Source organism: Brassica napus, chromosome C9 (genome assembly GCF_020379485.1).
Source record: "Brassica napus cultivar Da-Ae chromosome C9, Da-Ae, whole genome shotgun sequence".
Classification (NCBI taxonomy): domain Eukaryota; kingdom Viridiplantae; phylum Streptophyta; class Magnoliopsida; order Brassicales; family Brassicaceae; genus Brassica; species Brassica napus.
Window position 1 is genome coordinate 14,974,186 of NC_063452.1, and position 14,813 is coordinate 14,988,998.

The 14,813-nt window shown below is 30.7% G+C and overlaps 1 protein-coding gene across 1 annotated transcript; it reads left to right on the forward strand.

Moving 5' to 3' along the window:
- The first annotated feature begins 5,712 nt into the window (after window positions 1–5,712).
- Window positions 5,713–14,462, forward strand: LOC111208498. Its single transcript, XM_048767683.1, has 3 exons — window positions 5,713–6,089; window positions 12,873–13,410; window positions 13,479–14,462. The coding sequence occupies exons 1-3, from the start codon at window positions 5,713–5,715 to the stop codon at window positions 14,460–14,462; spliced, it is 1,899 nt and encodes a 632-aa protein (XP_048623640.1).
- Window positions 14,463–14,813: the final 351 nt, after the last annotated feature.

Sequence of the window (14,813 nt, forward strand, 5' to 3'; positions counted from 1 at the left end):
ATCTCTGAACATCTTAGGAAACATGATATGCTCAAATTAACCTTCAAGCTACTCTCTCAAATAAGAGGTTCATTGTAGTACTTTAGGATCGTATCCACAGAGACTCGATAGCTCACACAATAGACTTTAGCTTCAGACTATGCTAGGTCAAATAATGTAAAACAATAAATAAAACAGAACATGGTGAGCAAGGTAGTTGTTCGATTGATTGATGAGTTGTTTGATGGGAGGATGGTTGCTAGACTTAGGGTTTCAATCAGGTATTAGAACTCACTATATAGATGGTAAAGGTTTTATCCTAGAACTCGAATTCAATAAGCAAGTAATCCAGCTCTCGCAAGCAATTACAAATCAGATGACTAAGTCTTTAGTTCCAGCTCTCGCATGCGAACAAGGATCGAGTGTCGATCAATACTATTGACTAGTTTTCGATCGATACAAATGTCTTGGAGTCGATCAACACTTCATTAGACAAGCATTAACGACCTAATCAACATGTTCACTAGATTAACTAAACCAGCTCTCTCGTGTATCTAACAACCTAGCTGAGCAGGATTCAATTCAGGTAGTAGACCAGCTCTCGCGTGCGCTTAGCTATCCTAATATCATGTATGTAGTTAATTACTCTAGAGACAAGCAATAAGATCAATCCTGTGAAGGATACAATAAATCACCCTAGCAATTCTATAAATCTCAAGTTCATCTAAACCCTAGAAAAACCTAAATCTAGCAGGTGATTTTATAATAATAATTATAAAATCAAAACCAATGGAGTTCCCAGAGGACTCTGAAGGAGTTCCTCCCTTCTCTCCTAAACTAGAACTATGAATAAAAGAAAGCGTAGTCGTCAACAATGGCTTAAAACACACACATAAATAGGGTTTTAGGTCGTCCATGGGTTTTCTGGTAATTTATGGTTGCTTCTGGGCTTAAGTCGGTCTTGAAATATACCAGGTCAGCATTCTGGAATCACCGTCGATCGACACCAAGGATGCACCGTCGATCGACATTCCTTCATCTCCTCGACAGATTCCTCTCGCGAGGCAGATGTATCACTCTTCAGAAAAACGGGCATAACTTCTGCTATAGGCTGCTGATTGACCTCAAACCGGTGGAATCGGAAAGCTAACTCAAAGCCCTATCTTGTGTCAAACGATGGGCTCAATCGCACCGTGGGAAAGTCTCCATTCATAGCTAAACATCTGACGCATCTGTGCAGTTCTGAACCTCAAAAGCTTCATAATCACCACTACAAGAAAACAGCGGCATACTGAGGGAAAAAATCGTCGGTATGTCGTCGGAATAACGCTATTCCGACGTCATACCGACGAAAAAAGTCCTCGGAAATAACTCTTCGGAAATTCATCTTTCCTCGGAAATCCCTCGGAAATTTCCGACGGAATTCCGAGGAAATGAATTTCCTCGGAATATTCCGAGGACTTTTTTCGTCGGAAATTCCTCGGAATATTCAGAGGAATATGTCGTCGGAATATTCCGAGGAATATGTCGTCGGAATATTCCGAGGGATACACTTCCTCGGAATATTTCCAAAATTCAAAAAAAAAATTATAAATTTATTTTCTTAAATTGAAATTCAAAAATATAAAATTAAAATTGAAATAGAAAACATATTTAAAATACAAAAAATAATAAAATAGTTTTTATAAATAAAAAAATGTTTTATAAATACAAAATTAGTTTTAATAAATATAAATATTTTTATAAATATGAAATCATCTTTTTATAAATACAAAATAGTTTTTATAAATACAAAAAATAATAAAATAGTGTTTATAAATAAAAAAAATGTTTTATAAATACAAAATTAGTTTTAATAAATATAAATATTTTTATAGATATGAAATCATCTTTTTATAAATACAAAATAGTATTTATAAATACAAAAAATAATAAAATAGTGTTTATAAATCAAAAAATGTTTTATAAATACAAAATTAATTTTAAAATATGAAATCATCTTTTACAAATCCAAAAAACAAATTTATATACAAAGAACGTTTTGTATATTTAAAAATAGTTTTTATAAATACAAAAATAAAAAAAATAGTGTTTATAAATACAAAATTAGTTTTAATAAATATAAATATTTTTATAAATATGAAATCATCTTTTATAAATCCAAAAATCGAATTTATATACAAAAACGTTTTGTAAAATCGAATTTATATAAACGTTTTGTAAATACAAAAATAATAAACAATTTATAAAAAAAGCTCTAAATCAATTCAACACAACCAAATCACAATTCTAAACCTATTACACAACAAATCACAATCCTACCCAATCACCCTAACAAAAATCTATCAAAAAACTTCTAAAATCATCAAATCTACTTAAAAACCTAACAAATAGGACCTAAGAGAGTGGGATAAGGTCCTTACATGATTTGTAAAGGAATGGAAAGGATTCGCCGGAGAGATCGTCGCGAGAGAAGGTGGAGAACGCCGGAAGGAGAGAGAGATCGCCGGAGAGGAAGAAGAGAGAAATGGGGAAGAAGAGAGAAATGGGGAAGAAGATGCGGTTCGAGTTTATAAAACCTTGGGTCTGACGGATATTTTCCGTCGGAATTCCCTCAGTATTTTCAATTTCAATTTTCGCGAAATATTTGGCGGCTTGTTTGCCCGGTTAAATGAAAATATTCCGAGGAAATTCCGACGGCCACTTAAATATCCGTCGGAATTTCCTCGGAATATTTTCATTAATTCGAGGAAAAAGAATATCATGTGCATGTATTTCTATTAATTTATATTGTTCCTCGGAATTTCCTCGGAATATTCTGAGGAAATACCGAGGAACTAGTGTTTGGGGTTTCAAAACATCAATTTTTTTTTTGCCGTATTTCATTTCTTATACAATTGTAATGCATACCATTGAAGATTCTTTGTATAATGAACATAAACCATGAAATAACAAATTTCAAAACGAATTGTAAGTATTCCCTTTACCGTTCATTAAAGTGTATAAGTGTTTCTCTTATGTTGTGGGGATTTCGTTCATACAATCGGAAAAGTGTTTATTATAGGGTAATGAACAAATTTTTGACTTCATAATGAACGTAAGACACTTAATAAGGGTTATATAGGTGTTATTCAAACAGCAAAACGTTGTTTTCGGTTTAAAAACCCTATTTCCTCGGAATTTCCTCGGAATATTCCGAGGGAATTCCGAGGAAACCCTTTTCTTCCTCAGAATTCCGTCGAAATATTCCGAGGAAATTCCGAGGAACTAGTGTTTGGGGTTTCAAAACGTCAATTTTTTTTTTAAACGGATCGATCGATGTATTTATGTCCAAAAACGCATCGATCGATCACTAAGATGGACCAAAGCGTAACAATGTGATCGATCGATGAGATTATCCCATCGATCGATCAAGGATATCAAGTGTTCCTCAGAATTTCCTCGGAATATCCCGAGGAAATTCTGAGGAACTAGTGTTTGGGGTTTCAAAATCTCGAATGTTTTTTTATAAACGGATCGATCGATGTATTTATGTCCAAAAATGCATCGATCGATCACTAAGATGGACCAAAGCGTAACAATGTGATCGATCGATGAGATTATCCCATCGATCGATCAAGGATATCAAGTGTTCCTCGGAATTTCCTCGGAATATTCCGAGGAAATTCTGAGGAACTAGTGTTTGGGGTTTCAAAATCTCGAATGTTTTTTTTATAAACTGATCGATCGATGTATTTATGTCCAAAAACGCATCGATCGATCACTATAATGGACCAAAGCGTAACAATGTGATCGATCGATGGGTATATGTCCAAAAACGCATCGATCGATCACTAGTTCGTCGGAATTTCCTCGGAATATTCCGACGGATTGATGTTTCCTCGGAATTCCGTCGGTATATTCCGAGGAAATTCCGAGGAAACCCAAATTTTGAGTTTCCTCGGAAATTCCGAGGATTTCATTTTCCGTCGGAATGTCCGTCAGAATACCGATGTTTTCTTGTAGTGCACCAAAGTTCTCCAAAACGTACCTGAACCTGAAAACACTCTAAAACATACTTCAAACCCATATAATATAATCTAAATAGGTCATATGCCATGGTGTAAAAGTGGTAAAATCCATGGTATATCAAATAATACATTAACATATATGATTGTTTGACAGACAACGTAATAAGAACTGTTCCAGAACACATATCTACTTTTGCAGTACTAAACCATTTGTATTAGAATCTTAGAGACTAAATTTTGTTGAATTTCAGATTCTAAACATGCAATAAAAATACATTTAATAGTGCATGAAACCCCCTAACATCAGTTTCCATTCATTAAGAATATTTTGCTCATTCTAGCTATTGGTTCTTTCAAGCATTTAATCAAACTGTTTCAGTGTGCTAAATAGCCTAAGATCAGAAACTAGTTGATCAATCTAATTTGAGTATTAAGAACACCATAGATGAAGAAACCGATAGATTATTCTCAATTCTAGCAAATAATAATAATCAGTCCGTGAATTCCCTTGAAAACCTAAACCTAACTAATAAACTACTCAAACATAGCAGAAGAAACATAGAGGGATGGTGAATAATGCATAATCGACATGGTTCAAAAAAATTCTTCAAACATATTGATTCGTCTCCTCAAATATCTAAAACCAATAAGTATAATGAAAAGAAAGTGTAGCCTAAACAATGTACAAAAATAGCTGATATAGGTCTAATTTTTGTGTTGGTCGAAATTTGGGTTAAACCAAATTTTAATTTTAAAAAAAAAAATTCGTATTTAACTGGTAGATAGACCAGTTTTCAGTAAAACACGCATAATTTTTATGGCTTCTAATGGCAGTTTAAAGAAAAAAAGGCGGTCGCCGGGAAAAGACGACCAAAAGAGAAATTAAAAAAGTTCTAAAAAGATGCTAAAGAGAAATAGAGAGGAGAGAGAAACATGAATTTGCTAGGGCCCCAACTATTCATTTTGTTTATGGCCTCCATATCTGCAAGGACTCCCCTGATTCTCAATCATGCCACTAGACAAGCTTCCGGAAAATTCGAGCAAGTGTCAATTGCCTCATATTAGAGGGTAATGTGAAATCTCAATTGTATTAATGGGGAGAAGGCATATCAACAACTTCTTGATAAAGACTGTATTTTAATAGCTAGAATAGATACAAGTGTAACTAAAAAATTTCTATCGTTCAGAGTATCTACATGATCCGGTTTATACATTTTTTAATCCATTTACTTTTCGGAGCTTGAAGGAATGAATAGGCAAAGAGGCTTCCGACATCTATCTCTCGGTCCAATTCTGTCCTTCATAGGCTGTGATATTAATGATCGTTTTACTTCCTAACGAATTCACAAACTTTAAGACCACCACCACTAAAGAACTATAGATATATGGACTATTTGTCATTTTGTGTAAATCGCTTTAAGTCTTTAGGTGACGAAGAAAAAAACCTTCATATTATTTCATTAGAAGATTCCCCTCTCAAGTCAACGCGTTTTGCCTCAATACAAGGAAGGATCCTTTTTATAAAAATGTATATAATTTTGCTTTTATATAGTTGATACAATCATACTTATCTAATTATCTTAAGTTCAACATCTCTTCACCCTTTTCCATAATCTTGTGTCTCATGGCTTCTCCTTTTTCTTCATTCTCGTCTCGCAACTAGAGCTACAACGTCTTCTCCAGCTTCCACGGGCCTGACGTTCGTAAAACATTTCTCAGTCACATGCGCGAACAGTTTCAGCGAAACGGGATCACTATGTTTGATGATCAAAAGATTGTAAGAAGTGCAACGATCTCTCCTTCACTTACAAAAGCTATAAACGAATCGAGGATTGCGATAGTGATTCTCTCCAAGAAATACGCTTCATCAAGTTGGTGTTTGGATGAACTGGTGGAGATACTGGAGTGCAAAAAAGCTATAGGGCAGATAGTGATGACCATCTTCTATGGAGTGGAGCCATCCGCTGTACGGAAACAGACTGGGGAGTTTGGGATCGCTTTCAATGAAACTTGTGCACGTAAGACGGATGAGGAAAGGCAGAAATGGAGCAAAGCGTTGAGAGATGTGGGCAACATCGCTGGAGAAGACTTCCTAAAATGGTTTGAGTTCAATTAATCTAAGTTTTTATTGCTTAAGTTATGTTTAGAGTAATCTCAAAAAACGAACCGGAAGCTGCACCAAATAATGAACCGGCAATGGTTCGATATGGATTGACCGGGTCAAACTTGGTTCAGAATATATATACACTTTAATTTAAATATAAAAGTGTAAAAATAAATATTAGATATAAAACATAAGAGTATTGAAAATCAAAGTTGACAAAAAGAGTATTTAAAATTTATTATATTAAAACAAAATAATATGAAACTAAGAAGAAAGCTGGTCCCAGTAATTTACTAAGTTTTAGTAAACGTGTAATCTAGGGTTATGACTTATTATCCGGGGATCCATATCTGATCCGCGATCGGTTTTGGGTGCACTCCGAAAATAGGATATCCGGAGTGCCGGATCTTAATTTGGATCGTAAAATTTTGGATCCGTCAAAAGCGGATGTGGATCCAGATCCAGATCCAGATATTTTAATTTTTAAGTTTGGATATCCAGATTCAGATTCATATGTTTAAACTAATTAAGTTTGATACATTAATATTTACACATAAAATTATTTTTATAATATTATATTTTAGTTTTTAAAATATTATATACATATATATAAATCTTGTATGAATATTTAATTTATTATTACTATTTTTAGAATTTTAGTATTTTTTAAAATATTTTTTTTATTTTAATTATTTTTAATGATCCGGATGCAGATACTCACATATAGTGTAATATCTAAACGAAAATGCAAAATCCAGATATCCAAAAGCCATGGATCCAGATACTAAAACCACATATATGGTTCTAGATATCCTAAATTTCTCGGATCCATGCTACCCCTAATGTAATCTATTATTCCATCTGTTTCATAATAAATGTCATTTTAGATTTATTTTTTGTTTCAAAATAAGTGTCATTCTACAGTTTAAATATAACTTTGTATATTAAATTTATTTTTTACCCTTTTGAATAACCAATAAACTTTTATTTAAACCTTATTATATAATAATCATACATTAAATAAAAATATATTAGCCTATTACACAAGTTTCTTAATCTCAATAAAAAATGTCAAAGTGACACTTAATATGAAACGGATGAAGTAAAAGACAATGAAACTAAAACTATGGTGGTGATTGGTAAAAAATTTAAAGCACAGCCTATGGAATTTGCTGCCGCTATAACGCTAAACAGAGGTCATTCACTGCGATTTCGACCAATTCGACATAACTAATTGGCACTTGTCTGACTGGTTTTTCTGCTACCACTCGCAAACGCAGTTTTTGTGGTTGGTAGCGGTTGTTGTTGGTGGTTTACAACAATCACAAAAAGGTTACAAACCGCTTAATTTACACCACTCCAAACTTTTCAAAATAAAAAACTGGTTCGAGTTAGCGTTTGCAGTGGCGGGCAGTTGCGGGAGGGTAAAATTATTTTTTTGTAAAAATTAAATAAATATAAAAATAAGTAATTTTGAATAATTTTTTAAAAATTGAGATAATATAAATACTAACATATATAATTTTAATATTATGACTTTATAAATATAATTTATATATTTCTTATAATAATATGTTTATATATAAATTTTATAATAAATTTTAATAATCTTAAAAAAAATATTTAAAATTGAGATAATATAAATACTACTAATATATATATAAGTTTAATACTATGATTTTATAAATATAATTTTTATATTTATTATAATAATATGGTATATATATATAATTTTAATTTTTATTATTTATTATTTTATTATTGGGTTTTAAAATTATCAATTTTATAATTAATTTTTTTGTCTATTAATTAATTTTTGCATATGTAAGTAAACCATTAAAAAAAGACCCGCAAATGTAACAATTTTCAAACATTGAGTCAGTCATGTAAATACTTTATAGCACTTAAAGCCGCAACTACCAGGTTACGTAAACTCCTACGCCCGCAACCACATCCGCTGTTTTTGAACTTAGCTAAGTGCCCCGCACAATCATATTATGCGGTTTAAATCGGTTAATAACCGTTTACTTTGACTCGATTAATTTAAGCCCAGACAAAACGATGGGCCTGGGCTTGGCTTAATTGAAGCCAATGTTATTTTGGGTGCAAGTCAAATCTTTTTTGTACTACTTGATTTCCTTCATCTTTTTCACAGTCTAGCAATGTTGGAGGTATACGAAATTGGCTCTAAATGGGGTTTATCAAACTTTTTTTTGTTTAGAAATGATGTAATGATAAAAAAAAATTGTAATTAGTTTAATTTTGGTAGCTTTTAATAATTGTATCATATACACAATATTTTGCTTCATGAATAATTAGCAACTAGATTTTGATCCGCGTTTAAAAGCGCGGATTTGATTATTGGATAAAAAGTATTAGTTAGTATTAAATACTAATTTTGAAATTTAGTTTACATATTTATGTTATAAAAATAATTATATATGTGTCTTTAATTTTATTCAGTTTTTTTTTCATATTTAGCGCGGACCTCTAACTGTACCGTTAAACTCAATATCTGCTCGAGAAAAAGAAGGAAGACCGGTTAAATATGAATGGGTGCTAGTTATTTGTAAAAATATAAGACATAATCCAGTATTCAAACGGTGTACATTTTTTGGACCAAATATTTACTAAACCATCGATAGTATAAGGGAAAGAGTATCTATACTATTAAAACATAAATATTTTTAAAAAATCTACTTAAACAAGGTTGTTAGACATTTTCATTAGCAAATTAATTATTATTTGGTCTTACCTTTTATTTCTCTAACTATAGAAATAGTTTACATAATTCAAATGAACTCATTTATTATTCCACCGTAACAATAACCCCATGAATATCGGACATATGACTCAAACGTGTTTACCATGACATGATCCTTACCACACATATAGTTATATTAATACTAAAAAATTTTCAATGGTTTAGTTATGTTTAATATATGTTCCATTGGGGAATCTTCTGGTGTATAACAGTTTTTACATATTTACGGAAGCTAAAAGTCTTAATGTTAACTATTCAACCATTAAACATTGATTTAATTAATTGGAATGCAATCAATTATTAAGATTTAATATTAAATTCTTATATATGAACTATAACGATTAATCTTATCATAAAAATATTAAATGGGTCTAAATAGGTTGGAGATTGAAATGAAATTAGTCAAAAAGACTTGTTTAAATATGACATGTTTATTTACTTTACAAATTCTAATAATGCATATCATACGTTTTTATTGAATTTCACAAATGTAAAATATGGTGCGCTTTAAATATTGGGGAATTTGGGTTATTTGAATAAAATAAAATATAATTTGAATAATTTTTAATATTTTGAATAAATAATATTCAGATAATTCATTTTTTGTGTAATTTGGTTTATAAATAATATTTTTAGGATATATGGTTATTTAGAAATTAAATATAATTAATATTTGTAGGTATATAATTTATACTTTAAAATTTTAAGTACTCATTTGTTTCTCGGTTCGGTTTCTGTTTTTTGGCTCCAAAGATATAGAATATGCTCGGTTAGTTATGAAATTCAGCTTAATTTTAGTTTTATTTTTTTTCAGTTTGATACCGTTCAGTTCAACCCGGTAAATGTGTCCAAACATATACATTATCTTATATAGAAATTCTTATACAAGAATTTATTTAATTTCAAAAATAAACCCGCGCTTTCCAAGCGCGGATAGAAATCTAGTTAATGTTTTATAAGGAAGATAGTATAATGTTGAAACCACGCGTCTGTGGTCGGATGGTCAAGGCGTTCCGTGGATCTCCAAGGGATCCGAGTTCAAATCCGCAAACATTATAATTCGAAAACATAAAATATATATATATATATTTTTATTTAAATAATAATTTATTATATATAGAGAAAAAATGTATAAGAGTCTTTTGCTACTTAATGAAGAAGATATTTTTGAAAATGTTCATTTAGTGGTGGTAAAGATGAAAAGTGGTGCCATGAAAGTGGTAAATATGAAATTTATCCTTTAAAGTTAATGGGTGGGGTAGAGTTTTGGAATGTGGAGATTAAGATTTAATAAATATATAGATAACTACTTGAAAAGTTTTTAAAAATTTTGAAAAAATTATTTCGAAAAGAATTTTCGAATTTCTAAAAGAAAATTTGAAAAAAAAAATTGAAAAAATTCAAAATTTGTTTTAAAAAATGGTTCAAATTTGAAAACGTATAATTCGAAACTACAAATTGTTTTTTCTTTTTTATTATTTTAATTTTTTTATTTAAATTTATATACATATTAAACAAGGGTGTAAGAGTATTTTGTGAAAATATTCATTTAATGAAGGTAAATATGAATAATGGTACCAACAATGTGGTAAACATAAAAATTTCCAATATATTAACCCATAAAAAATGGATCAACCAGTTTTAATTAGAAATATTGAAAACGTCAAAAGATTTAATGCATAATGGGTTATGAGAAATTGTTTAAACTACCACATTTCTAATACTATTTCTTATTTTTACAATAACCACATTTATTCTCAGTTTTAAAGAGGTAAATAAACAATTATAATCATAGAGTTTTAACAAATCTAAACTTTTAGAGTTGAGGGGTGGATTTTGGAAGGTGAAATTTAAAATAGGGGAATTTCATGCTTACCATTTTCATGATACCATTATTCATATTTACCACGACTAAAATGACATTTTCAAAAATACCTTATTCATTAACTGACTAAATACTCTTATACCCTTGTTCTCTATATATATAATAAATAATTTTTAAATAAATACAAAGAAAAATATTTTTTTATATTTTCGAATTTAATTTTTTTATATTTTTTTTTTGAATTTAATTTTTCAAATTTTGTTTTCCAAAATTTATTTTTGAAAATCAAAAATTACGTTTGAAATTATTTTTTTAAAATTTAATATATATTTTTAAGTATTTATTTATATATTTAGTAGAATCCTAAATTTCACATTCTAAAAACCCTAAGGCTAGATTAATTAACTCTAGGGGTATAAATGTCTTTTACCTTTCATTAAAAGTGAGGGTAAAAGTGGTTAGTGAAAATATGAAAAGTGGTACTATGAATGTGATATTTGTGGCAATTTTCCCATGAAATTCCCCATTTTTAATTTTTATTTATTTAAATATAGAGAAAAAGGGTATAAGAGTTTTTCGTCACTTAACGAAGAATGTATTTTTGAAAATGTCCATTTAGTGGTGGTAAAAATGAATAATGATATCATGAAAGTGGTAAACATGATATTTTAAATAAATAAAATAAATAAAAATAAATAAAAAATAATTTTTTTTAATGTTTTCGAATTATACTTTTTCAAATTCGATGTTTTTGATAAATATATTTTTTTGAATTTTTTTTTAGATTTTGTTTTCAAAATTTCTTTTTGAAAATCGAAAATTATTTTTGAAATTATTTTTTATTTTTAAAATTTTTTTTTTAAAGTATTTATTTATTTATTAGAATCCTAAATTTCACATTCCAAAACCCTACCCCACTTTTCAACTCTAAATTCTAAGTCAAGATTAGTTAACCCTACTCGTATAAATGTCTTTTACTTTTCATTAAAAGTGAAGGAAAGATTAGTTAATGTAAACATGAAAATTGATATTATGAATGTTGTATTTGTGGCAATTTTCTAGTAAAAAAATATACAATTTTTTTTCTGAATTTTATAATAAAAAAAATATCTATTTATTGATGATATTTGTGAAAATGTCACTTTAATAATGGTAAACATGAATTGTGGTACCACAAAGAAGGTAAAAGTGAAAATTTTCATGGGTTATATAGATAATTATTATATTTGAATATTAAATAATTATATCTATTTATTTTTAGTTAGAAAATATTAAATATATAAGTAAAATCTATTATATATTATTTTACAAGAAAATATAAAATATTTTAAATCCTCACAATACATATTAAACTTAGATTATACAACTTTTTATAAAACATTTTCAAAAATTTAACTACAATAGAAATTTAAATTATAGGTTTTCATTATAATAAAACTAGAACATTTAAAATTTATGAATATATATTTACAGTGTTAAATATTTCTCTTCATACAACCAAACGCTGAATATAGATTAAGAAATATCTATACGTTTACATATATAATAAAACTGAAAATATCTTTATAAATGCATTATTTTCTTATAATTTAAAATATTTAAAGCAAAATAACAAATTCTATGCATAGCGCGTATAAGAGTGTAGTATTAAATTAAATACTCGAATTAAAGTTAAATAATTAAATAAATAACTTAATTTATATTTAATATTCCAAAAAAAAATATCCAACATATTCGAAAGTATCTAGATCATACTTGACAAATAGATATAATAAAATATCTGAAAGTATCCAGAAATACTTTAAACGCCAAAAAATCTAAATTCCTATTGGTTCTACATCTAGATATCTAAATCAAACCAATTTTCATGTTAATTTTTGATATGTAGTTTGCAATATTTAAATTTATATGTTTTTTATTATTTTTTAGTTTTGGATTTTAAATATTTTAAGGTATATTGAGATTTTTTTTTTTATTTTAGTTACATAATCTAATTGGATATCCAAACTACTGAATCGATCCCGAACTAAAATTTATAAATACCTAAATGAAAATTAAATCTATAACTCCATAATCCAAATAGACCCGAACCAAACCCGAACAAGTACCCGAATACTCTCTCTTACCAACTAGATATATAGGCATTAGGCAGGGCTGCTCTTTGTCTCCATACCTCTACGTGATTATTAGCAACGTTCTCTCCAAACTCCTGAACAAGGCTGTTGCTGAAGTGAAGATTGGTTACCATCCTCAGTGCATGGAAATAAATTTGTCTCACCTGAGCTTCGCTGACGATAGTGTTGTATTTATGGATGGAACGCCGGAATCTCTTCGTGGTGTTCTTTCTGTGTTTGATGATTTCGAAAAAAAATCAGGTTTAAAGATAAATGTAGCTAAGTCAACAGTGTTTGCTGCGGGTAGAGGGAAGCTTGATCTTGAGAGGGAAGCAGGAGCGGTAGGCCTCTCTGTCTCTGCTTTACCTATTAAGTACCTTGGGCTGCCTCTGACTACGAAGATTATGACAAGAAGCGACTATGAGCCTTTGATTGTGAAGATTCGCAACAGATTACTCAGTTGGACGAGCAAGGCTCTTTCTTACGCAGGGAGGCTGCAGCTTATTAAGTTGGTCATTGCCAGCATCACTATGGAGTTGTTCTCCAAAACATTATTACTCGCGCAAAGATTGCTTGGGAAGATGTGTGCTGTCCTTATGAGGAAGGAGGCTTGGGTATTAGAAGAATAAAGGATGTTAGTACTGTCTTTGTGCTGAAGCTCATCTGGAGGCTTTTCTCTCAGGCTTCTTCGCTCTGGGTGACTTGGGTACATCATTATCTACTCAGACAGGAGGTCTTTTGGGACGCAAGAGATACTGTGATAGGGTCGTGGGTTTGGAGGAAGCTGTTACGGTTTCGTCCTCTTGCAAAAGGTTTCATTCGTATGAAGATCCAGTACGGTTGTAGTGTGAGATTCTGGACAGATTTGTGGCACCCTAAGGGTCGACTGATTGACCTAGCGGGTGAAATAGGGACTCAGAAACTGGGTATTGGAAGGAGTGCTAGGATCTGTGACGTGTTCGTAGATGGTGAGTGGAGATTTCGTATATGTCGTGACCATTTCCTTCAAGATCTGGTTCATGACATTCGAGAGCTCCCACTAATTTTGACTGCAAATGTGCCAGACAGGGTGTTATGGAGAGATGGAGACGACACCTATAGCAGCAGGTTTAACTCCAAGAACACTTGGAGTAATATTAGAAAGAAGAAGGATCAAGTAATGTGGAGTAGGCTGATTTGGTTTCAGCAAGGAGTGCCGAGATTTGCTTTCATCACGTGGTTGGCTGTAAGAGATAGGCTATCAACTGGACATCGCACTGCACAGTGGGGTCAAGCACAATATTGTCTCTACTGTGGGGAGCCAGACGAAACCCGAGATCATCTATTCTTTGCTTGTCCATACACGTTCACACTTTGGCTCAAAGTTGCAGGAAACTTATTTGGCATGGACCCGGATCCTGATTGGGATACTACCATCACGAGGCTCTTGACAGGTCACTATGATCGGCTTACATTTATTCTGCTCAGACTTGAGCTGCAGGTTACTATCTACTACTTTTGGAGAGAACGGAATGAGAGACTCCACAACCATGTTTCAAAGCCGGTTGAGCACATTGCAAGATTGGTGGACAAGACGGTTCGTAACCGCATCATGTCTACGTGTTATTACTTAAGGCCAAGGTTGCAAGGTCTGATGCAAAGGTGGTTTGGAGCTCATGATACTTAGTTTGGCTGTTTGCTCTTATTATTCAATTGTAACCACATAGGTTTGTACATATATTCTTTCTAGTATGATCAATAAATTTGAAATTTCATCAAAAAAAAAAAACTAGATATATAGTTCATGGTTGAATTCAGTCTGACAGCCAAGTCGGATAAACCAGTTGACGGTGTTTTATAATGAACAAGATGGATTACTTTAATTGGAATCCTCTATATATTATTTGAGAAGATTTTTAAAGTAACTTTTCTCTTATGTGTTATTTACCTGTGTGCTATTTTGATGTGCTCTCACTAGAATGATTTTTAAAAATATGTTTAAATTAGTAGAATAATTTTTATTTTTTTATTGAAAATC

Bases quoted from the DNA above. Each gene is read 5' to 3' on its own strand.
- LOC111208498 (XM_048767683.1), top strand. From the start codon at position 5,713: ATGCGCGAACAGTTTCAGCGAAACGGGATCACTATGTTTGATGATCAA. The intron at 6,090-12,872 runs GTTTGAGTTCAA...CGTGATTATTAG, and splicing joins GGAGAAGACTTCCTAAAATG to CAACGTTCTCTCCAAACTCC. The intron at 13,411-13,478 runs GTATTAGAAGAA...CTTTTCTCTCAG, and splicing joins TTATGAGGAAGGAGGCTTGG to GCTTCTTCGCTCTGGGTGAC.